At 48.2% G+C, this 23561-nt stretch overlaps 1 protein-coding gene across 2 annotated transcripts in view; it reads left to right on the top strand.

Moving 5' to 3' along the window:
• The window catches only part of LOC8053640 (B-cell scaffold protein with ankyrin repeats), an 83560-nt gene that overhangs the window by 42842 nt on the left and 17157 nt on the right, over positions 1–23561 (top strand). For both annotated transcript variants that reach the window (XM_040500348.1, XM_040500349.2), the window contains 6 exons: positions 17956–18167; positions 19266–19607; positions 20770–20908; positions 21476–21751; positions 22366–22556; positions 23107–23212. In XM_040500348.1, coding sequence (XP_040356282.1) covers positions 17956–18167; positions 19266–19607; positions 20770–20908; positions 21476–21751; positions 22366–22556; positions 23107–23212 — 1266 coding nt within the window. The remainder of the gene's footprint in view (positions 1–17955; positions 18168–19265; positions 19608–20769; positions 20909–21475; positions 21752–22365; positions 22557–23106; positions 23213–23561) is intronic.

Below are 23561 nucleotides of genomic sequence, written 5' to 3'. Positions count from 1 at the left end.
CAGCGCTACGCTAAAACGCCCTATTAGCGAGTGTAAGAATAGCGTACGCAAAATTAAGCGTATACGCAAAGAAATCACGTCGTCACCATGCGCCAACCCGAAACGCGTTACGGACTCAGCGCATGCGCAGTGGCGACGACGCTATTTCTTTGCCTATACGCGAAGCTTTTGCCTACGTTTGCCCCGTCGCCGCTCAACGGCAAAGGCCCGTGGACGCCCGCTGTACCGTGGATAGTGATAGTGATTACGGAATTATGACTACAAGACAAGAACTACACTGAGTTTTGGTCATCGCGAAAACCGCTGCGCGAGTCCAGGAGGTTCGGTAAAGAGTCAGGGGAGTCAGCCAGCGAGCCGATGTCAGCTTCCCCAGGCCGTCCGATGTACGTTTCTGATTGTACCGCACTGTTCCTCCTGTGGCACCGGTGAAAGACCCGATGGTTTGTGGCCGATAACCTGGCTGGTCCTTCCTTGACCATCTTCGCCGTAACTCGTTCTGCCAACCATTTTGCAGCGAAGGGACAGCGGACACCCTCCATGGCGTCGTTCCGTGCCGTCCTGAGGAGTATATATGGTAGACGTCTCAAGCTCAGCAAGGCGCCGTCCTCATCAAATGTCTGGGGCATCGCGCATAGGTTTGGCTATATCGCGACATAAAACGCTAATAGGTTTCCTTCCTAAGAGTTATCTGGGTCAATCTCCGGGCGCACGAGCCAAGCACACGACGTAAAAGGCCCGGTTGTCGCGACACTGTGTGTTTGGGTGCAACTAAGGTGCCTGTAATCCATAGCCTCGTTTCTGTTATAGTAGTGTGAAAGGTAGACACGACCAGCAATACCATTCTGTATATTTGCACCTGGAGTGTCTTCCTGAAAATACTGTAACAAAAAAAAAAATTCTTTTCCTACCCGCACGCAAAATAACTTCATTTCATGGGTTTGAAAACTAAAGGCTCACGCATGAGATTAAACGTTGACAAACTATAGTCCGTTGCAGCTCAAGAAGGTAGTGCGAGGGAAAGGAAGGCCGGGGAGGAGGGAGCAGACGAAACGCTAAAGAGAGGAGGATGTTTCACCCTCTTTTCTCTAGCGTTCCGTCTGCTTCTGCCTCTCCAGCCTTCCTTTCCCTCGCACTACCTTCTTGAGCTTAAACTTACTATTGGCGACGTGAGCGATCGAAAGCGTCGCTGTGGTCGGCCCACCACAATTGGCCGAATGCTGACTATGACGTCAGCAAAGGATGTCTCATCGACGGAAATAAGAGGAATGTAAGAACTTCAATTTTAACAGTGTTGGCAGTGTTGCTTTGAGAGCGCTATGATTGCAGGCTTCCACCATGCCCATTACAAACACCATCGAACTTGTTGTTCACAAGGTAATGACGTCACGAAAGGTAACCGAACGAGGGCGCCACCGAAACATCTTGCCTAGAGTGCCTTCATACACACGCGCGCTTTTGCTTGAGTGGTGCCATCTCAGCCATTTTTCCGCCCACTCGTTTCTTTATGCGTTTTGAAGCCTGTGCAATCCGGTGTCACTCAGCTCGAGCGCGTAGCCCCTAATCTTGCCGGAAGTATTCACTGGCGCCCATAGCTGTGTGTGCGACTGCTGAGCCCGTGTTGATGGCTAGCTTCCAGGGTTCTTTTGCATCGTGCATTCCACACCGTCAAAATGGCCGGTCTTAGTAGCCTATTATTGGGGGCTCGTTCTGAGCATGCGCTCTAGACAGCAACTACAAATATGGCGCCCAGTGAGTACTCCTTATAGCCAAACTCATATATAGCGTTCCTTTCTTTAGAGGAAATAGGGGCCAAAACTGACTGGGAAGGAAATTTGCGGAAAACTTGGGTAATGGCAGCGGAAACGATCGAGGGCGTTGCTTCGGTATTATTTCCGCCCGGTTATCTTCTTTTCTTTCTTACTGTTTTCTGAATTTGAATTTAAATGCATATTTCCGTTATAACACCGATTCAGACAGTGAAACATTAAAGTAAATATCTCTCAAATGAGATTTTTTTTTTTTTTTACGAGTTAATTAATTTTTTTTTTCTCTCCATCAATCAGAGAATCTCCAAGAAGACCCAACAGTCTTCCTTTTACTCTCTTTATCTATTTATGTTTCCCTTATTTTACCGGCGGATGTGAATCGGATATTGCGATACACCTGCCAGACCTCGGCGTTCTCTACGCACCGAACCGAATTCATGCATATCGAGCGCTTGAGCGGCCAGATTATGGTTGCAAATCTTTCTAACCGGAAAGGTTCGACGACGGGTGGCCCGAACGAGAATTGGTTTGCCCTTTGAGAAACTCGATCGCGCTCATTTTTTTTTTTTTAGAACCTAATTCACGAGTCATCTGAGATGCCGCACTTTATATGCAAAACAATAGGGAGTTTTCGTAGATCGTTTCCGCCGTCCCACGACGCTCTCCACAGTGCGCTACGAAATCCGGAACTCAGCAGACAAGCCTAGCCGAGCGTATGTGCAGTAGTACGCACTGTCTTCGTCGCAGACAGTGTGTACCAAAAGGGCAAAAACGGTCTACGAAAACTCCCTAACGTGGGGCACCGATTCACTCACGTTTGTTCCCTTTCAAACTGGAGAAAGAATTAATTTTTGGTTTCCAATGACAACGACGGATGTGTGTTGAGGGTATCTTCGCGGAGATGCTGGTACAAATGTGCGCACGAGAGGAACTTCAGTGTGAAGCACCCCTTTTGACGGATGCATGTGCCCCTCACGCGCTCGTATTTCTATTTTTACAGTATCAAAGCACTGGCACGGCCACTCGATTCGGACTCCCAACAGGGGGGATCGAGTGGCCGTGGCACTGGGCTCCTGCTTGCTTGCAGTGCGAGTTGTTCCTGTGCTTGCTTATTTTTGGGGGTGGTGAAAGAAGTGGGCGTCAGGAGATGGCCTCCGTTGATTGATCAACTCGCTACGTGCTAAATCAAGGAAGGAAAAATGAAAAAAAAAAATGAAGTGGCGATCGTTATTGATCATTTATGCCATTGTCTCGCTGGGAGCGTTACGATGAATAGCCAATCACAGGGCGCTTTATTAACAAAAGCCTAGTCTATTTCCAGGGTCGGTGTCTGGAAGAAAGTGGTAACGCTCACTCTAAGGTTTTTTTGTTCCCCCCTGTCCCTCGAGCTCTAACAAGACTGAAAAGTCCCTTGACCACAGATATATACGACATACGTACACGCAAGCAAACATGGCGTTCGGTCCCATGCGTACAAGCACGCGTAGCATGAGTGTGAAAGGTAACTTTGCTCCCCCACACAAGCATAAGTTATGACAATGACTTGGATAGCGTAGTGATGATCTTCGTAATCCCAATATGCGCTAAATACAGGAATATAGCAAATTGCCTTCTGTATTCATAGTGAACACCCGGGGGAGCCAAAACGTGCTATTTGGACGCTTTTTTTTTTTGCCTTTTTTTTCAGTACTGTTGTGATCGTACTGCCTCCGCATTAACGATTTGATTAATATAGTCAAACGCGCCCTGCGGTTTCACTTTAATTCATTTTTTTATCGTACTAATACGGCATGTCTGAAGCGTCAACTGGAAAACGCACGCGCCGACCGCGACGTTAGGTACTCGTCTGCTACGTTCGTTTGTTAAACGGCGCCAAAAAAAAAATACACATATATATATATATATATATATATATATATATAACACAACGCTGAAGTCACCCGTCGGAGGCCCATGAAGGGGCGTGCAAATTGACCAATTGGTCCGAGAGCACATCTTAAACTTTACCAAAGACCGTTCCATTTCTGGCGCATTAGTGCTCGCGTCTAAGTGCAGGAACAGATTCGGACGGGTGTGACCTCGGAGTTAATGTCTAAGGGCCGTTGCCTTCGCAATTGCTCGGGGGTCTGCTGCAGCCATGGCAACCGGCTGCCCTCACTGACGCCAATTGACGTCCATCAAGCGAAAATGTCCCTTAGACGCCGTCTCCGCGACGCCTGGCTCGGAGTTTCACGGCGCGCATGAAACCCGAGCTGAACAAAAAAAGAAAAAAAAATGGACCGTAAAAATTGACGCCTGAACGCGGAAATCTCAACTTTTCGTCAAAGGTGTATTTCACAGGTCGGTTTTTTTCTGGTAAAATTATAAAGCCTAGCTTTCTCTGTGTAAAAAATAGCGCCAAGAAACTTGCCAGGCTCAACGGCGGGCGGCAACACAGACGACCAAGTCGAGTTGCGGGGTGCGTTTGGCGCGCGCATTGATAGATGGCGTGTTTAGCAGCGTCCGAATGTGTAGCCGACTAGCGAAAGAAAGCAGACGTCACGCAGACAAAATCCGTTGACAGCAAAAGCGTCGTCGCTATGCAAACGCGTTTTTTTCCCCTTAAAGTTTTCCTTTCATTGTCCGCATTAATGTTTTTTTTAACCAGAGGTAAATTACAACAATATTGAAGTTCATTGGAATAAGCCAAGGTGGTCGCGAGCAGTCTAATTAAGGAGGTAGCGCCATCTATCAATACGAGCGCCAAACTCGCGCCGCTACTCCACTTGGTCGAATGCGTCGCCGCCCGCTGTTGACCCTTGCAAGATTCTTGGCCTTATTTTTTTTTTTTTTTTTTTTTTACAGAAAGAGAGTTACGCTTTGTAATTTTACGAGAAAAAAACCGACCTGTGCAATACACCTTTGACGAAAAGTTTCGATAGCTACATGCAGGCGTCGATTTTTACGGCCCATTTTAGATCGAGCCTGGTGACTTGGGACACCCTATATATGTTCGCTTCATACAAGTCTATGCTTGGAGCGTGCTTCCAGACAGTTCTCTTGTAATGTAGCGTCACCGCGGATTTAATGATCACTTCATTTAATTCGCATTCGCAACCGTTAAAATTTAGATGTGGGTCCCTTTCGTCCTTCCTCGTAAAGACCAGAGAATTCACGGGATGTCGTATTGTGGGTTCTTGTTCGCAGAGCATGGTCGGAGCTAGTTTCCATTCATTTTCTGGTAGAACAAACATCTCCATCGAAAAAAAAAAGGGGGGGGGGGGTTATAACTTGTACGGGTGTAGAGAAGTTAATCACATCCCGGTAAGTGTTTACAGTCGGACGACTCTATCGAAGTGAATAAAGGCTGTACTTAAAAAAAAAAAAAAAAAAAAAAAAAAAAAAAAACGAGGGTGGTCCACGCGCGGATTCTTCCAGTGTTTACATGACTTTTCGGAAGGATTAGAATTTCGTCCGTCTCGTCGAACGCCCTTTAAGCTGTGCTAAGTCAAGAGCCCCTCGCGGAATGCTAAACCGGGGTTGGCGTTTACTTTTTTCTCTTTTTTTCTGCATTGGGCGTTTTGTTTGGCGAGCAGCTGGTGTGGGAGGAGCCCACTGGCTTCGTTCGGCCGCGACTCTACCGGCCAGCTTCGGCTCCGTCACCGCACACGCACTATTTCGGGATCGCACGCGCGCAAGAGAACCCGTGTCGGAACATGGTACTAATACAAGGAGCACTTTTTTTTTTTCGGGGTTTGAACCGGAACACGTAAAACGTTTTGTTTGTTCCATAACCAAACTTTTTTTTCTCTAAAAAAAAAATTGAATTGAGTGACATACAATGGCGCAGTCGCGGAAACTTCTTCACTTCCGCAGCTTTCCCGAAAAGCGAGTTTTTTGCGTATTAATTGCGAGGGCTATGAAATATTGCGCGTGAACTTTCTCGTTCACTGCCTCGAGGACTCGCTGCTCTTGAAAGATGGCAAATGATATCTAGGATGAATCTCGACAGGATGTGATGCGGCGCATACTTTTAGAACCAGGTCAGACACGCGAAAGGTCTTCACACCGAACCCCGTTTAAAAAATCAAGAAACGCCGGGGCGTGCAAATGATACGTCCCCGAGCATCTTATCATCGCCCTGCAGCCAACGAGACAGCGGTGTTAGCCAATAAGAACGCCGAATCACGAAAGATACAAGCGTGAGTGAGCATAGTGGGCCCTTTCTCACATCCCCGTCAAGCAACATTGGTGGCGGCCTTTTGTTGGGCACGAAGTGTGTGATTGGACCGAGTCCCCGCCGAACGCGACCCTCGGGCGCGGCACAGCCAATGACGCGTGGGGAATGGAGTCACGTGACACGTTGGCAGCGCTGGATTGGCTGATAAGGCTGGTAGCGTGTGCAGCTGCCCATCGTAAGGTGAGACGGAATATATATATATAGCTGTCTTCGAACGAAACCGATGGGCCGCGCGGCATCGACGGCAAAACCCCCGAAGTTCGTCAGACATATGTTTCTTGGAAAGGCAATCGAGAGCGTGGACACGGGCACCGTGGACACGAATGCCCGCCCGTCCACTGTACGCCCCCAACAGCCCCTTCGCTCTTCCTGGCTTGGGGATAGGCGAGGGGAAAGGAAGGGAACCAGAAATCCTTTGTCGCGCCAACGACCGGGTCATTCTGGAATCTGGACAGAAAACCCCGAAAAAGTAATTCTTTCTCGTCCTTCTCTTTTTCTTTTTTTTTTTTTCGTTTTTTTGTGCGTGTACATTAAACACGAGTATATTTGTGTTTTCTTTTGACTACTGAAGCACCAGCTAGCTTCTCTGCTCAGTTAAGGGGGCGCTTCCGGCGTTACACAAAAAAGGAAAAAAAAAAAGAAAAAAGAACACCAGTGGTATCTTTTTCTTTTTTTTTAAAGGGGTGAGCGATGCTACAATTTTTGTACTTTGCTCAAATACCGCTTAGAACAGATCCCTGACGTTAATGACCTATGAAACACGCGTTCGTTTTTCACTTCACGCAATAGAAGTCCCAGAAAAAAATTAAAGAAAAACGAGCAGCGTTCACCCCCTCAACTCGCAGCCAGAACAAGCGGCCACGCGATCTGGAGCCGATTATATGCCGCCAATGTTGATCATAGCCACGCGCTGGGGTTGGCAAAGCACAGGACACGCGCTGAGTTCCAGACATTGTTACGGCTTGGCTATTGTCGTCGTTGCAGCGATTGGACGCGGGCGACTACCGGAATGCTTCTCGAGCTAGTAATTATCACGAGCCCAAATCGAGTGCCCACGCAGGGCTCGGGTCCAATCTATGAACCGCATTCAAATATCGTCACTTGGGGTGTACTGCGATCCCCACGTTACGTCATCAAATTTTGCAAAGGAGAGATTGGACGAGAATAATGGCTTTTGTCCTTGAAATTTCACCGCAACAAAGGAGTTTCTTGGCCGGTGGCGTTGCGTGCGAGTATCCTTGAGTCCCACTAGTACCAGTAAGCTCGTGTATAGTGAAAAACATTCCAACTGAATATCGTTGCACAGCTCCTTTAAGAAAAAATTACGGGATGGTTAGTTTTTCTTACCCCGTAATGGTGGGTGTGTTCATTCATTTGAGGCAGGTTTGTTTCCCTGCGAAGTGCGTGCAAGAACGACCAAGAAACTCGACGCTCAAGGACGCCAGGAACAAAGTTTCCTCCGCCCCGCATCCAAGCACCCTAGTCGGAAAACCGCTTCCTGGTACTTTTACTAGAAAAGTGCAACTACAAAAGAAAGAAGAGAAAGGCTAAAAAAAGTACAGGTGAATTCGCGTTTTCTCTAATTCGCGCGTTCGCGAAGAGATGAAGCTAAGAAAAAAATAGAAATGACAATGGGACAAAGCATATATCACGTAGAGTTCATGAGCAACATGGGGGCGCAAACGAGCTGGTGAAAGCTAAACATCATCATTATCATTACGCGATCGGATCTTCGCTCGGTCGTAGGTTAATTTTATTGGAAAAACATATGGGTCTCAAACGCAACGAGCAAAACGGTCTCACCTATTACGCTAAAAACACAAAGAGGATATCACGCACGCAAATCAAGATCTCGAACACAGTCGAGTTTGAGACCTTGTGTGTGTTTATGTGTTTCCCTGTCTGTTTCTTCAGTAATCGAGGTTCTGTGTTCAGTACGCTTAAGATGTAAGTAGTGTTTTCAATCAATTTCAGCGATTTATGTTGTTAATTGTATTGGTTATGTATCTCCTGCTTGAACGCCCCCCGCCCCCCCCCCCCCCCCCCCCCCCCCCCGCTTCGAATTTTCGGTATTCATAAATAAAGTTTAAAAAAATAATGTACTCATCCTAGAAGTAAATCCCCGTGATGAGTCACATTGCTCGTTTCATTCTTGATTTGGTTGAGTGTCATATTTTCGTTTGTTTTTCTCGAACGCTTCGTTTTCTACTAGCCTCACTTAATCTGTATAAAAATGTGCAGTCTAGTCGCGGTGTACGTTTATTTATTTGGAGACACCGTCTATTTTCTTCGGATATTTCTGCCTGGCTGGCGCATAAATAAACATGGATGCAAATCGCTCTTTTCTCAGGATCGCGCAAAAAACTTGGTCGCTGTGGCAGATACCTGCGACGAGAAGTAAATTCCGAGTAAAACCGAACGCGCCGCCGAACATGAAATGCGAGGGTAGCCGAGTATATTATATTTTGGGGGTACGGATCCAGAACGATCCGTTACAAGAAAAACGAACTCACACGCGAGTAATCTCAAATATGCACGTTATGCTAAGGGGACGAGAATTGCGTGATGACGAACCCCAGAAAACGCGAGTTGGTTTGAGTTACCGCTCGTTCATGCACGCATTAATTTCGGGTTCTAAATACTCTAACCCGCGTAGATTTTTTTTTTTTTTTTACCGCCGTTTGAATGTTTTAGGTGAGGTCATCACTTTTCCTTATCACTTTTGTTTCAGAAAGCCAACGCAGAAGTTTGTTTTCGCGTAAATTCTGCGAGATCAATACTGACAAAAACCCTAGGTGAAGCTGGTTTAACATTTTGTAAAGGAATTACTCGCGAATAAACAAAAAACATAACCGACAGAAAACAAAAAACTTATTTTTTTGCTTACAATATGCGAAGAAATGAAATCGATAGCTGAAGCACGGTCGCGCAATGCGGGTGGAAAGTTGCCTTCACATGCTTCAGGACGGAGGTGCGACGCGTGGTTATTTCTCTTAACCGTCGTGGTTGCCGTCGTGGATACCACTGACCACCGCCACCAGTGCTCGGTCATCCGTCAATTAAGTGGGTAAGCGCGGTGGGAATTTCTAAATCTATCCAAGATTTCGTGTAGCAACTGGGTACATCCAGTTGCTACGCGTAATGTTGGATGGTTTTTCTACCAGTGGAAATTTCTAATGCTAGAGGTGTCCTTTCAGACGCAGTGCGACCACGAGTAAAGTTACTTGCATTGAGAATACCTATAATACTGAGCAGAATGAGCGACTGGAAACGATGTCTGCTGTGGATTTCTCAACCGTTTCCGCCTATCATCACAGATTCTGACTTACTATACCTGACCATATTTCAACAAACCGGAAAACTCTGCAACCACGTTTTGTATGGGCGTTATTTTGAGAGATGCCTGCTATTTAATTAAAGGCTATATCGTATCATGGCTGAAACTTTTGATCCTGCCATGAGGTCTCTCATGACACAGGAATATTACTGAGTCTAGCACGGTAGGCCGTATCACAAACAATTCAGCAATTAAGACAAGCAACAGCGGAGTAAGTGAGCGCTCAGATCTGACGGTTGAACCTAATAACAAAATTAATTTGTTTCCTTCGTACATGCCCCATATTTGTTAGTATTGTTTCCTTTCAAGTCTGTTTCTGCTGTGTCTGCAACGTTTCATTTGTTTTCTATTATATTATTTTAATTTTCGATGTACTATAGATAGTGTGGGTGTTCCTTTGTGTGACCTAAACCGCGGTAGAATGTCATCCCGCACCGCAGCACGACGTTCTCGCCGGAGCGAGCGCAAGTAAAAGGGCAGCGCTAACAACATCTATTAAAGGGGTCGTGAAAAGAAAATATATCTATCTCATCTTAATTTTCTTATATTCATCAAAGCCCAAATATGTTGTTTCCTAAGGTTTGCGGCCAAATATTGCATCTGGATATTACAAACCGCGTTTAAAATTCCTATATCTTGGAGATTCTGAAGCGACCATACGACACCTTGTGGGAGACAGAGGCCAGAAAACAGCATCGTAAGTTATATATAAAGTGGAAGAGATATTCAACTTTATTTAATGTTCAAACAACAAATTGTTCAAACAACAAATTTAATATCACATCGTGTGAGCTACATGTTTTGTCCGTGTCCGAACGTCCGGTCCCCAGCGTTTGACCCCTGTGTGTTCTTCCAAGCTGCCTGTTTCATCTCTAAAATGAACTTCCTGCGTCTCCGACTTCGCTCCATCGGGCTGTGCTTACGGCACAACGTGGCCCACCCTTCTGTGGATACCGTGCTTGGGTTCCACTCACACAATTGGTCTTCAAGCTACCGGATAATGCAGATCTCGAGAAAGGAGGTCTCACGGGAACTCCAGCTGATGCACAAGATGCTGCCGGGAGAGTGTCGGCCCTCTTCGGGGCGCGATTCTCCTGCCACCCCTCATTCCAGTTTATCCAGAAGGCTGCTGCGGACCTCCTGGAATCTGCCTGGGTCGGGATTCTTAGGGATTTTCGAGCATCCAACAAGAGGCACCCCACCGCCGGATTGCAACCTCCTGTGAACCTCTCGCACACACCGCTTTCTCCGGACGCCGTGCGGCTACTCTCCTATGGACCTAAGTTTGCCCCAGACCTGCCCGGTTCAAGAGTCGACCAGCTGGCCTCTGTCTACCAGGTTGCAGCCTCCATCCCAGAACAGGATCGTCAAGACTTCGTGGGCTCAGCGGTTCGCTCAGCGTGTGCCCACCCTCCCCCGCCCTCCTCGGGTGGGTCTCTGGTGCCTTCTGTCGTGGAGGAGCTGCGCGGCGCCCGACTGAAACTTTTAGAATCTGACAAAACAGGCGTTTTCGTCATCATGGAAGAAGACCTCTTCGGCGTTAAGGTGGGAGCTGCCCTAGATAAGAACTTTATCTTGCTCAAAAAAAGACCTTCGGGATCTTTGAGATCCAAGGTTAAAGACCTGTGCACGAACCTTGACCTGCCAGCCTTGAGGAACGCGATAGCCGCCCCCTCAAAACAGTACCTGACTGTCTTTTTCTCCGCAAAAACTCACAAACCCGATGTTCCGCTCCGCAGCATCATATCAAAAAACGGCTGTTGGCAGAAGCGCCTGGCATCTTTCCTACTCAAGCACCTAACCGCTCTCAATCTCCCTCAACCTTTCCGCATCACCAACTCCTCTGACCTGATCTCACACCTCACCCCTCTCCACGATTCGCCTGTCCCCCTCGGTCTGTTTTCGTTAGATATCAAAGATATGTATTATAATCTGGATGTCAATTACCTGCTCGGGTCTGTGAGCAACGCCATAGATGAGCACGGCATGTGCAAGTTCCAAAACGCGTCGGGAGTCTCCGTTAAAGGGTTCCTTTCTCTGCTAGACCTTTACCTCCGCTCTACGCTCGTTGAGTACGAAGGAAAAATTTACATCCAGAAGGCAGGTGTCTGCATCGGGTCTTGCCTGGCGCCCATTCTTAGTGAAATCTTTCTAATGTATGTGGATCGGTATATAAAGACGAAACTGGAGTCGACGGCACCCGGGTGCCAGGTATTCAGGTACGTAGACGATTATCTTGTGCTGCACCAGGAACAGACAGAGCCTGAGATCATTCTCAAAGCCTTCACATCAAGCCCCGCCGGCCTCACGTTCAAAAGAGAGGACCCGGTAGGGGGTACCCTTCAATTTTTAGAACTACAACTTAGTCTCCGACCCGGGGGGTTGTGCTGGGAATTCAAACAAAGATCAGAAAAAGCAGTTCTCCCCTTCACCAGCGCCCACTCAAAAACAGTCAAGCTAGGCCTGGTTAAGTCCCTCCTGAAGACTGCGCGATCTAGGTCCTGCCCTCATCTAGGCACAAACAGCGTTATCCTGCAAATAGATAGGTTGCGGAAAGCTGGATATCCAGAAGACCTTCTGACAAATACTCTAAAGAGGCTAATTACCTCCTCCAACACACCTCCCTCTACACCCCGACCCCGCCGAAAACAATTCGCCGTCATTCCGTACACGCACAACACTTCACATCGCCTCAAGGCGCTCGCCTCACGTTTCGACGTAGGAGTCGTCTTCAAGTGCAAATTCAAACTGAAGCAGATGTGCCGTCAGGTCAATAATCCTTCCCCTCCAAATCCCTGTCCCAAGAAGCATGAAAAGCAGTTCGTCCCTTGCCGGAGAGAGAGAATCTATTCCATTCCTTTCTCTTGCGGGGGAGGATATATCGGGCAAACGGGCCGGTGCCTAAATGACCGCCTGAGGGAGCACTTCCGAGAGGTCGCCGATCCCAGCGAGGAAACGGTGCACCCGATTGCAGCACATCGTCGCACATGCGGAGGATGTAAGCCAAGGTTCAAAAAAACGCGCGTGCTAGGTCGCCATCCTCAGAGATTCGGCAGGGAAGTTATCGAATCTTTTGCGATAAAAAACTCCGTCGTCAATGTCTCTTCCCCCTCGCTAGCCCTCTCCGATAGAGAGATAGATTATCTGAGCCAAGGGCTGTCCGGGGTGATTAGACGACCTCGGTGAGCGGCCCGACCCCAACGAGTCCACGCACCCAGCCGCCTCTCCCACCCTCCCTTCCTTCCTCTTACTTCCCCCTCAGCCTCTGCCCTTTTCCCCCTTTCCCTACGTCTGCGCAGGGGAACATACGTTCGCACCCCATGGAATAAACTTTGTTGAGAGTTGAAAGAATGTACTCGTCTGTGTTTCGTCCTCTCTCTGTTTTATACTTTTTGTTATCTAGTACATCGTACCAACACGCTCGTTAGGAATTTAAAATGGTAAAAACAATTTATTTACGCACTTGTTTACATGATACTGCACCACGTAATTGCGATTGAGCTTGGGTTTATAATACATCCGCGTTTTCTGTCGCTTGGTAACCATAGCAACAGTGGCTCCATCAACTGCTCGGTTGCTTGTCGTTTCGCGGATCCTCATCCTCTGTTCGCGGAATGTTTAGGTTGTGGTACGTGTTCATCGTCGTTTGCGTCTGTTGTGTGCGCGTGTCAGCGCCTGCCATGCCAACCGTGTGCGTTGTGAGACACTGCTGCAAGACGTACATTAGCGCAGAAAACATACGGTTTCATAACCTGCCGCGCGTACAATCCTGCGGCTTCGAGCCATTGGCCGCAATGGTCCGGACGATGTCGGCGCACGCGTGGATCACGTCTGTCCCGAACTTATTCTTCCGGGCAAAGCCTCGGCCTGGATATTTGGAAGAGGGTACTGTTTGATGTTAGAGAGAGGATTTAGTACAAATCTTGGTGTCCGTGTTGGGAGTCGTTAATGACACAAGAGCATCCCTGGTAGCTTCCTGTCTTAACGCCATGTTTATATGATCCCCTTCGTCGTCTTCTATCAAAGCTCAACAGCACAGTTTATGCAAATTCTCACTGCCCCATCTTTTTGCATCCAGCACGATGGGCATTGCCCATTAGGAATGTGTAACCGCCACAGGAGTTTTAGGAACACCCAAGCACAGCTGAAATGTTCACTTGTGTGCGTATGTAGGATATCTTGCCTTGAAGAATCTTGGCCTTGCATGTTCCCGAAAGTGGCACATTTCAGGCCAGTCTTCTGGTCATCGTGACACATGGCTCGTACAGCATGTACAGTGTTCACCAAGTTTATATAAAACACACATACTGCCTTTTCGGATGGCAGAGATATCCTGGTGGTTGTCGAGCAGAAGTTTCGTGACGTGGTACTCAACGGGCCATCTGGAACTGCTGCGTGATTAAGCCATTGTCCAACTTCCTTCGGGATGGCGTTACCATAAGAAAACACACAATTCGTGCGTTCTGTATACGTCAACACTGTATGTGGCAGTCTAAAAGCATGCCTTATTTACATGAATGATAATGCAAGGACCCTTTCTGAAGCCTCATAGACCACACCTCCATCCCAATGCTGCACACATTTCTTGAGATAGGATGTAACGAAAAATATTTTAATGATGTTCATCATCCAATACTTTGTTTACCTGGTTTTTGCAAGCGCAAAAATGTATCTTCAGTAACTTTCACTGTGGTTTTTATGTTCAGGTCACTGCTGTAGGTTTCTCACTAGAAAAAATAGTAAGTATATAATAGTGTAAGTCATAAACAGCTCGTAGCGCCCGCCATTTTGTAACATAAAAGAATATGTCCTCATAAACATCAAACTTGAAAAATGTCTTAAACTGTGATTTTATTGTGTACGACGTTTAGCTTTGTAAGAAATTAAAACTGTGTACCTATGACGAAAATAATCCCCGGAGAAGGGGAATCAGGGGGAAAAAGGAAAACACAAATCTCCAAACACAGCTAGGTGACTGGTGCGCGACCGAAAAAAATCCACCTGGCCCGCGTATCGAACCCGGGACCTCTCCACTTCCAGTGGAGCGCTGTACTAACTGAGCTAATCAAAAGTTAGACGTCAGTAAATAAAAAAAAAAAAAAGTGTGTACCTACTGCGATTGTTATGACTCCCTCGTGCCGATTTCTACTGAGGCAAATAGTCTGTGTTTTCAAGTACCTGAAAACACATGGACCTGTGCGCAATGAATCATTCATTTGTGAATTACTGATAAATATACAGATATATATTTATTTCGGTTCAGGAGAGCCGCGGCGCCGCAGACAGGCAAGTAGCCCATACCGTGAAGGCCCGCGGCGCCGCGTCCCACAATGATGAGATGGTATTGTACATATGAATCGAAAAAAATGGAGAAGATGGTTTAAATGAAGTTTGTGGACGACGGCGAGGGGTTGATGTTGCCGTTGAAGAGGGTGAAAAGCGTTAGGTCTTCGCGACGGTGGTCTTCACGGGGCCACCATGGGCTGCTGACTTCTAGCAGGCCGGTCTCGAGAGTCTGGCCAGGGCTCCCTGCTTGCCCGGCTTGCAGACGAGCCGGCCGAATTTCTGGTGACGCAGAGAATCCAGCACCCCGTGGTGGGGCTCCAGGGGGATTGGTACCGGTGTTGGCCGGGCGGGGGGACTTCGCGAAAGCGGGCCTTCAAGTCTCCCAGCTTGCGGTCGAGCTTGTAACCGAACAGCCTGAACACTCAGTCGATCGAAGACAAGGTCTGTGTCACTGCATGGTCCGCTGTTGGGCTTGCGCAACGAAGTCCAGAGCCCGCACAAGCCGCGCATTCGCCGTCGATGTCGTCGCCGCTATTCTCGTTGTCAAACGACTATAACGGTCTCTCGCGTGACGTAACAGTGTGTCTGTGTACGGCTTAAAACCTGGAAGCCGACTGCGCTGTAAGAGGCGACGCTGGAGCTCCGGGAGGTCGGACACCTTACAGTTATCTGAGCAAAATATCAGACGTCAGATGTCATCCGGGCTGGGTCATAAAATTTACTCAATCTTACTCCAGGGTAAGGGTTTTGTACCTTGGCCTTCTAAAACCTACCTGCGTCCAGCGATTTGCAATGTGTGTTGTCACTTGACACGACCCGCCGGATTCATCTGGGTAGGATTTGCAACACAGCCCCGTTGACCTGCGTGCGTGACGTCATTATGGCGCCGCTGTTGGAGTGAAATCTGACGCCCTGGCTGCGCCCATCGATTCCGGTCTACGTCACCATCTTGCGCAGACAACGAAAATGCTTTATTGGTTACTTATCGTGAACTGTTTGTAAAACAAAAAACAAAAAGCTCTCCCGAAAAAAATGATTTTTTTCCTTTTACTTTTGTAAATTAATTTGGACGATCAAAATAATTAACGTGGGTTATGTAATAAAGGAGAAGAATTCCAAATAAACATGTATAACTCAAATTTTCGAGAAAAAAAACGTTTTACGACTTTTTTTTAATTTGATGCACTTACACAAGCACAGACTCCGCGATGGATATACTTTCCCCTCAGGAACACAAGCACTTACGCGCGACCAAACTCAGACCCAGTTTCGCGAGCAAACAGTCTGTCTATTGTCCGAGTCTACTTCTTCGTGTTCGTTCCTGTTTGGCGCATACAAGTTTCCTCGACATCGTGCACCAACTAACCGAACAAGTCCTGTTACGCTATGTTATTGTAGAGTTTCAGTAGATCGTTCCGATACCTCCAATAACCATATCCGACAACGATATCCGATGACAAAACGATGCATGCGCAAAAGCAGTATCGGATATGGTTATCGGAGTTATCGGAACGACGCACTAAAACCCCCTGGTAACGAGTTGTCGTATACCGGTTTCACCCCTCCGCTATACTCTCCTCAACGAAGACGCGTTACGGCACTGCGGTAACGACAGACGCAAACAAGCTTCATGAGCGACGCCTATTCGCGGTCGATGGCCGACTTGTCTGCACACTCAAGCATGATGACGCTCACATTCCATCTTCAGCATGGATCTGTCCTCCCTCCTCCCACAGGCCCCAACTATATCCCGCAGACACTAAAAAGCGCAGGACCCTTCAAACAACCGCGACTCAAACTCCTGGCGCGCGCCCTTAGCTCACAGCCAGCCGCGGGCTCGCGGCGCGCGGGTTAACGGTTCCCGAGCACTTTGCTCAGAAAAATGCGACCCTTCAAGTTATACACGCTTCACGACACCGTCCCCCTCCCGACAAGTGCGGGCAAGACGCAGCACTTTGGGAACCCCCTTTTTGGAGCTTCGTAACTTCGTTGTGTCGCATCTTTTAGCCAGCGGGAAGTTTGGAAGCCCCAAGGTGCGTCTAGTGCCTCCGACCCAGCGCAGAATATACGACTGCTATACGGAGCGCAGGTTCGTCTGCTTCTTGAGCAGGGAATGAGTTGACGTCAGAACGCCGATACCTTATTGGCTCTGATTGAAGGATAGTGGGTATAGACCTCGAAGGAAGCTGCCTTGGCGTCTACCCACTATCCTTCAAATCAGAGCCCGTCAGAGCTCGCGAGCATCCTTCGAACCTGCCCGAGGCGTGCTCGTGGATAATTCTCTCGTCACGTCTGCAGCCAAAACACCGTGTTTTTCTTTTGTACAAAGTACAAAAAGTGGGACTGCGACGTGACACAGGCGGCCGCCGGTTCCCCTTTCGCAGCGGGGAGGTGTGAAGCGCGGGCCCGAGCGGGCACACTGCGTCGAGACGCGTCGCTCGCGTGCCAAGGGTGTGTTCCGTTCCCGGTTGGCAATCCCGGCGACTCTTCCGCGCAATACCGTCGCTCTGACGCAATTCTCTCGAGCCTTGGGAGGTCGGCGCGGGGAGTATGTGTTGCTGCTGCGGACTCGAGGGAGCCTGTCTGTCGCTCCAAGGGAGTCGCGTGTTTGGAGCGCCGCGCGCGAGCTGGTTTCTCTGACGGCCGCTGTTCGGGACTCCGGGAGCTAGGTTAGAAAGGTCGAATGTGCTGTGCGTAAACACGGTGCGCGGGTGGGCGGTCAACCGGTGTCTTCGTACCATCATTTTGGATATCAACGCGGAGTTGGAAGAACGCGTATCATAACTGCGCGTGTTTTCGAGGTAGGTGCTGGAACGGAACGCAGAGTTCGGTTATTCGTAGTTATGTAATGTTTCAATGACTCGTAATATATTCGTTACAGATATCTGGTTTTGTTACCTTCGTATAGCTTTTTCTCGCGTTTAAAAGTGCGTTAGATGTATTAATATTGTAGACCTCGCTGAACAAAATGAGCGAGGCGCATTCAAGACGGTCTCAATAAGAGTATAGGCTAGTGGTCAGTTGACCAAACCTGTCCAACCTACACCCACGCTCATGACCAGCTGAAGTACATATCTTCTTGCTTTTTTAATAATTTCCACGAGGCAAAACGTAAACGTCCTTGCATCGCATTTACAGCGAATATCACATCGCTGTAAAAGTCATACAAGAGAATGTCATATCGCCGTAAAAGTCAGACAAGAATGTTGTATCGCTCGTGTTGCTATGCTTTGGGAGCGAACGTTCTCCTTTTGGTAAATAAAACTCCGGAATCAGAGTTCTATTTAATCACGCGGCCGAGGATGGAGGCTCTTCGCTGCTGATACCCCCGACGTCTCGACCCGCAGGACAGCCGGACGACGGCCAGGGGCCCGGCTGGACGATGGCGTCCGACGTGACCACCCTGTTCTGCGAGGACGGTCGTGAGTGGGCGGACTACCTGGCCGACTGCTTCCGGCAACAGGCAGCGCCGCGGACCCTCTCCATACGCCACGAACTGCTCGATCAGCTGGAGCTGCCTCTCTCGCAGGACAGAGCGACGGCATTCGCCTCCGCAAAGGTACGCCGGTGCACGTTGCTCAGCTGTGTCAGTACACCTTTCCACTCCTTAGCACCGAGGCGTCAAGTCATGTCTGACATTCCGCTGGCGAGAGCTGCTGCGCATACACAGGACACACTCCACGGCCCGGTTCGATGCTCCGCCTCCGGCACGCGCACGTTGCCTTCCATCTGCTTTTGGCTGCGTGTGCGCCGAAGTGTTACAAAGGGCAGGAAGCTCGGGCTGGAGGCGGTACACCTAGCGCATTTCTAGCCTGTCACCCACCATGGGGCTTATCGATCAACTCAATAAATTTAGAAGGCCCAGAAGTCAATTATTCAGCAAACGTGGTGCTTGAAGCCTTGAACAATTGGAACTTGAAACACTGCGCAGATATATGACATAATGTATGACAAAAAAAAAACTGTTTTTTTTTTGGGGGGGGGGCGAAAATAAATCTCTTTAGTATTTGTACATACCATACACTCACATTCGTTTGTATAGATTAAATGCTCTTCCTTTTTTTTCTTTTTGTTTTTTTCGTTTGCGTCATGTTTGGCGTCCTGCATGCATGGTTGCACGGCGCGATAACGTTCTTCGATTAACTACGCGGGGACGACTTCCTGTATTGCCACGCTGTCAAAACAACGCACGTGCATCGTTTCCTTTCTCCGAACTGCCGCGGAAACACTCGTTTTTCACGATCGTCGTGTATTCTATAAAGAATAAGAAATACTCAATACCGGAAGACCGCTGGGCACGAAGTTCCGAGCGGCGCCTTCATTCTGCATCAACCGACGGCAACCAAGGTAATTAAAAAGTGTATGCACCTGATACTTCTTTTACAAGTAAGGGCAACCAATACAAATGACAAAGCAGATTCCACTGGAACAAAATGGCGGCCTTCAGTTTAAACCTCTGCTATGCGCCGCCATTAGCTTCCGAAACCTGCAGCGTCACGCAGTCGGTGGTTCAAAGAATGTCGCTACTTGTAGGAGTCTTATCTGGGGACTTCGGCAGCTCAAACTATAGTGTGAACGAGGTATTTCAGCTTGTCTTGAGAAGAGCGGTTCGACGAGGAATCAAAGCTCGATCTCGCCGTGTCGCGTGTCCGCACAGGTGGTCCTTTTGATCGTGTCTCCGGAGTTCCTGGATACCCTCGACCGACGCGGCGCCGAGCTGTTCGCCCTGGGTCGTCTGCTGGAGGCGGACCGGGGCCTCGCCATGCTGTGCGGGGTCGAGGCCCAGGAGCTGGGGCCCGCGCTGCGCACGGCCTTTCCGGCCTTCGGCTCGTGGCCCCTGCTCGAGGCTCGCAACCAGGACCGCGACTTCGTGCTCAGCGTCGTGGAGACGACGCGATCCATGCTGGACCGCGTCGAAGAGGCACAGCGACGAGCCGCGGCGAGGTCCGCGTCTGCCGGACAGCCGCAGTTCCGGTTGTGTCCACGCAAGGTGCACCAGGTGGGTGGGCTTCTGCCCCCTCGATGACCTGTTTTTCCTTCTTCAACATCTAAAAGTTTTTGGATTTTGTGAAGCCGCGTTCCGTGTCACAGACTGTGACGTCACGGACACTGACGTCACAGACTGAGGTTAAAAACCTATACACCAATTCACCGTCTCCGCTAAATTTAGCGGAGAAGTTGAAGCCAAAGAAGTCGTTTCCTCAATTCCTATGATATATATACTAATATACAGAGTATTCCACGTAACATGAGCGAAGGTGTAAAAATATGTTGGTGCATTTTAGGAAGACGAAACCAAGCGAATAAGTTTGTTTGTTGTTTGGAGCAAGTCAGGCTGTTCTTTTTTATATATTTTGTCCAGTTAGCTAATTACGATTAATTAATTAACTTTCGAAATATTCAATTTAGAGCAAAAGTTTCAATGACAAAAAGGTAGAGCGTCCTCAGAAACATCCAATTCATTGATTTTTATCAAGAAACACGATTCGTTTTTCCGCGCTTCAAAAAAGTGCCCCAATTATAGAAAAAAAGCAAATTTTTCAACAGCGCCCAGCCAACAGTGCTCTATTCAGCATGCAGGCATAGTTTATTCAAGCCACGCCTGAGAGCGCTTCAGTACAAAGTGCACATGCGCAAAGTCACACTTTTTTTTTTCTTCATAATTCGCAAAATTTTACAACTTTGTCATTGTAACTTCTTGTACAGGTTTGGGCACTCTCCCCAAACCTGTAAAAATGTTGTACACTCTTACTAAATATTCAGTGTTACAGATAATGCAAGCTTTTTTATTCCCTTTAAGGAGCATCAAGCGCAGTGACTCTCTACTGCGCCCAAATTATTTTTGGAGTGTTTTTTTTTTTTTTATTTCTCCTTCCTTATCCATGGCGAGGCCAGCCTACTAACGTAGCAAATTTTCCGTACAAAACGTTATCAAAAAAACAAATGATAGCTTTAAAAAAAAATTGCTACATCAAAACGGGGTAGTTATTATTAAGTTATTTTCCTTTCTTTAGCTCGTAAACTAGAAATTCTTTATGATCACAATCTCTGCATACAATCTGGTGTTGACTCGAAATTATTCTTGCTGTTAATCAGTGTGCAGAAGTTAGGGTGCGCGGAAGGACTAATCTTTGGCGGCGCTTTGCATCTTCCGAATACAGGGCAATAACAAGGTGTTCGTTATGCTGAACCAGCCCGTGCAACAGGACCAGAACATTCAACTTTCACTTGAAAACTCGGGGCTGAAGGAGGTGCAGGTCAAGTGGAAGAACCCGTACGTGCTCCAGTTTGTAGTTCCAGGTGAGTTCCACTTTTCAAGTCAGGTGGACGTTCCGTATTCCATCGGTCGCTTAGCCTTCTAAGTGTCGGAAGGAGGTCTTATATGATGCACTATACCCTAAGCAGATGGGTTAGATTCGGACCACTAATAAAACGACAGCATCGGCACTCCGTCCGCAGGCTGTCTTGTGGGCCCCGCCATAATGTTGCTTGGTGCAGATCGGTGTCAACTGTCGATAGTTACGATTCGAAAATGCGACTTGAAGCTTATTGTGTGGTATTAGGAAGATCGGGCGATAATATGTGAGTCTGTCGCGGACTGGTTTAATATTCCTGGAGAACGTAAGAAAAAATGTTTTCTTTTCGTTTTCGAATAATCATTCAACTAACTGGCAAGAATTATATATAGGTCGTTACTGGTCGTTACACGTCAAGTGCCGTTACTTTGAAGCTTTTATTCAATCACGTTAGGTCAGAAGAATGTATGGATGGATCGGTATAAAAACATTTAGTATTTTATGGTACTCCTGGTTCGTGCTCACCTGTCAACCAAAGTGACGAACCCTGACCCCTATCGGCGGTCGTCAGACTGCTTCCTGCAGGTCTCCAAGGTGATCAACGTGCACCTCCGCTGTGATGCTGCGCTGCTCGGTGTCCGCCAGCTCAAGTGCGAGTCCCAGCTGTCCCAGCTGCACGCGCTGCTTCAGACGGTCAGCTCGCCTTACGAGATGCTCTGCCTCACCCTGGGTCTGGCCACACTGCACGAGGTGGACGTGGCGCTCGCCCAGAACTTCCGACGCAACCTGCCCGCCCAGGGGTTCCACCTGCTCGGCCCTCTGCACCAGGCGGCAGAGAGGAAGCGCAGTACGTGACAGTCCTTGCGGCCATAGGGCCCGGTAGAAGAAGGATAATTGAACAGCACTTTGCAGACAGCGATAAAGTGGCGTAAGAGCACGACGCCGTGGAATATGCGCTTCTAAACTAGATGATGCATGCATGGAAATTTGCATAGTCCCCGACAGAATGAGAGTGACAAGGAGAATCTGTAGTTCTTCTTGCCGTTCTTGCCTTCGGCGCGAAATGTCCCATTTTGGATAACACTTCGGTGTTTCGCAAGCCTCCAGCGTGCACGCGCAGCTAAAGCACGGTGGAAGGCGACGAACGCGTGAAGCCGAGTGTTCAAAAAAAAACCCTGTCGTTTTTGCTTTGTCAGTCCCCATAGAATTTACGGGTTTCAGACATTGGCCGCTGTCTCATGCGTTCCATTGTGCATGAATTCTGAGGGTTTCAATTTGTTCCGAGAAATTGTGTGTGTTTGCGCGTGCGTGCGCGCGTGTGTGCTTGTGTGCATGTGTGTGTGTGTTTTTGTGTCTGCGTGCGCGTGTGCGTGCGTGTGTGTGTGTGTGTGTGTGTGTGTGTGTGTGTGTTTGTGTGCGTGTGTGTGTTTCTTATGGCCATGCGGCCTGTGTCTATTGTAGGCGAGGAGCTTCTTCCGACTCTGCTCCACTTCTCCGCTCACTACGGCCTGGAGGAGTTGTGTTCGGTGCTGCTCCAGTGCCCTGGTGCCCTGTCCTGCTGCCACCTGCTCAACTGCAAGGGACACTGCCCCGCACAGCTTGCCTCCAGCGCCGGACACCACCGACTGGCCACGGTCATCACAGACTTCCAGGCAAGCACACGTCATCAACGTCATCCCGTGGGCTTCTTTATTTTAGCGAAAAACATACGTCATACGGTCATCTCTCGAGAGGTAGGTTAGAAACCTTTGTGAAGACGGGTACCGAGAAAATAATCATAACTGATCGCTTGAAGCACGTACTTCGAGTTCCGCTCTCGATTTACTTCAGGGACGGGGCACGCACTCGAGACTGTATCTTCGATAGTGCTGCACGCAACTAGTAAACTTTCACGAACAATAAAGGTTTGGAAATTTTTGTTAAAGCAAAACAAACTGGGTGGTGAAGACCACAAATAGGCGTACCAGTTAGGTCGGTTGGGTTTGCAATGCGGAACCACTTATGGTATTTCTGTTTTTGGCGAAGCAAAGCGGCCTTATAAGCAACGCGTCATATTTATTAGACCGATCCCACTAATTAAAACACGTAAATATCGGTCTGCTGTTATTTTTCACATCGCAGAACGAAAATGGTGGCTGTGACTTATCTTTTATCAAAGCCTTAAACGTAAAATTTCACCGTTTTCTTTCTTGCTGTCTGCAGGCAGCAGGCGATGTGTCCATTGAGGAACAGACGCAAGTTACTGTCGCAACTTCTGCAAGAGCCCACGAAGTCCGCGCCAGGCACAGTCCTCCGCATACGCATTACGGTAAGGCCAGCACAAGTACCTCCCACGGTCCAGTGTGAGATATGAAATTTTGCGATTTCTCCCTCTAAACCTATGTCGCAACCTTCTCATCATAAGAGCATAAATTGGTACAAAAACATCATTTCTATGAAATTTAAAATAATGTTTTGGTGTATTACCTTTGCACTCAAATTCAAAATATATAGGATAGCTACAAGTAACTAGCGCACGTCAATAGTACATTTCTTTAACCCGAAGCTCCTTGAAAGGTGTTGCTTTGCTGCATGGCATATGAAGAAAACACGCCTGACACTTGACCCGAGAGGGTGGAGAGAGCGACGGCCGAGCGCGTGTCACCCTGGTGGACCGC

Source organism: Ixodes scapularis, unplaced genomic scaffold, assembly GCF_016920785.2.
Source record: "Ixodes scapularis isolate PalLabHiFi unplaced genomic scaffold, ASM1692078v2 PGA_scaffold1__304_contigs__length_218370807, whole genome shotgun sequence".
NCBI classification, from domain to species: domain Eukaryota; kingdom Metazoa; phylum Arthropoda; class Arachnida; order Ixodida; family Ixodidae; genus Ixodes; species Ixodes scapularis.
Note: the sequence above shows the minus strand (reverse complement) of the source record. Positions and strands in the feature narration are given on the sequence as shown.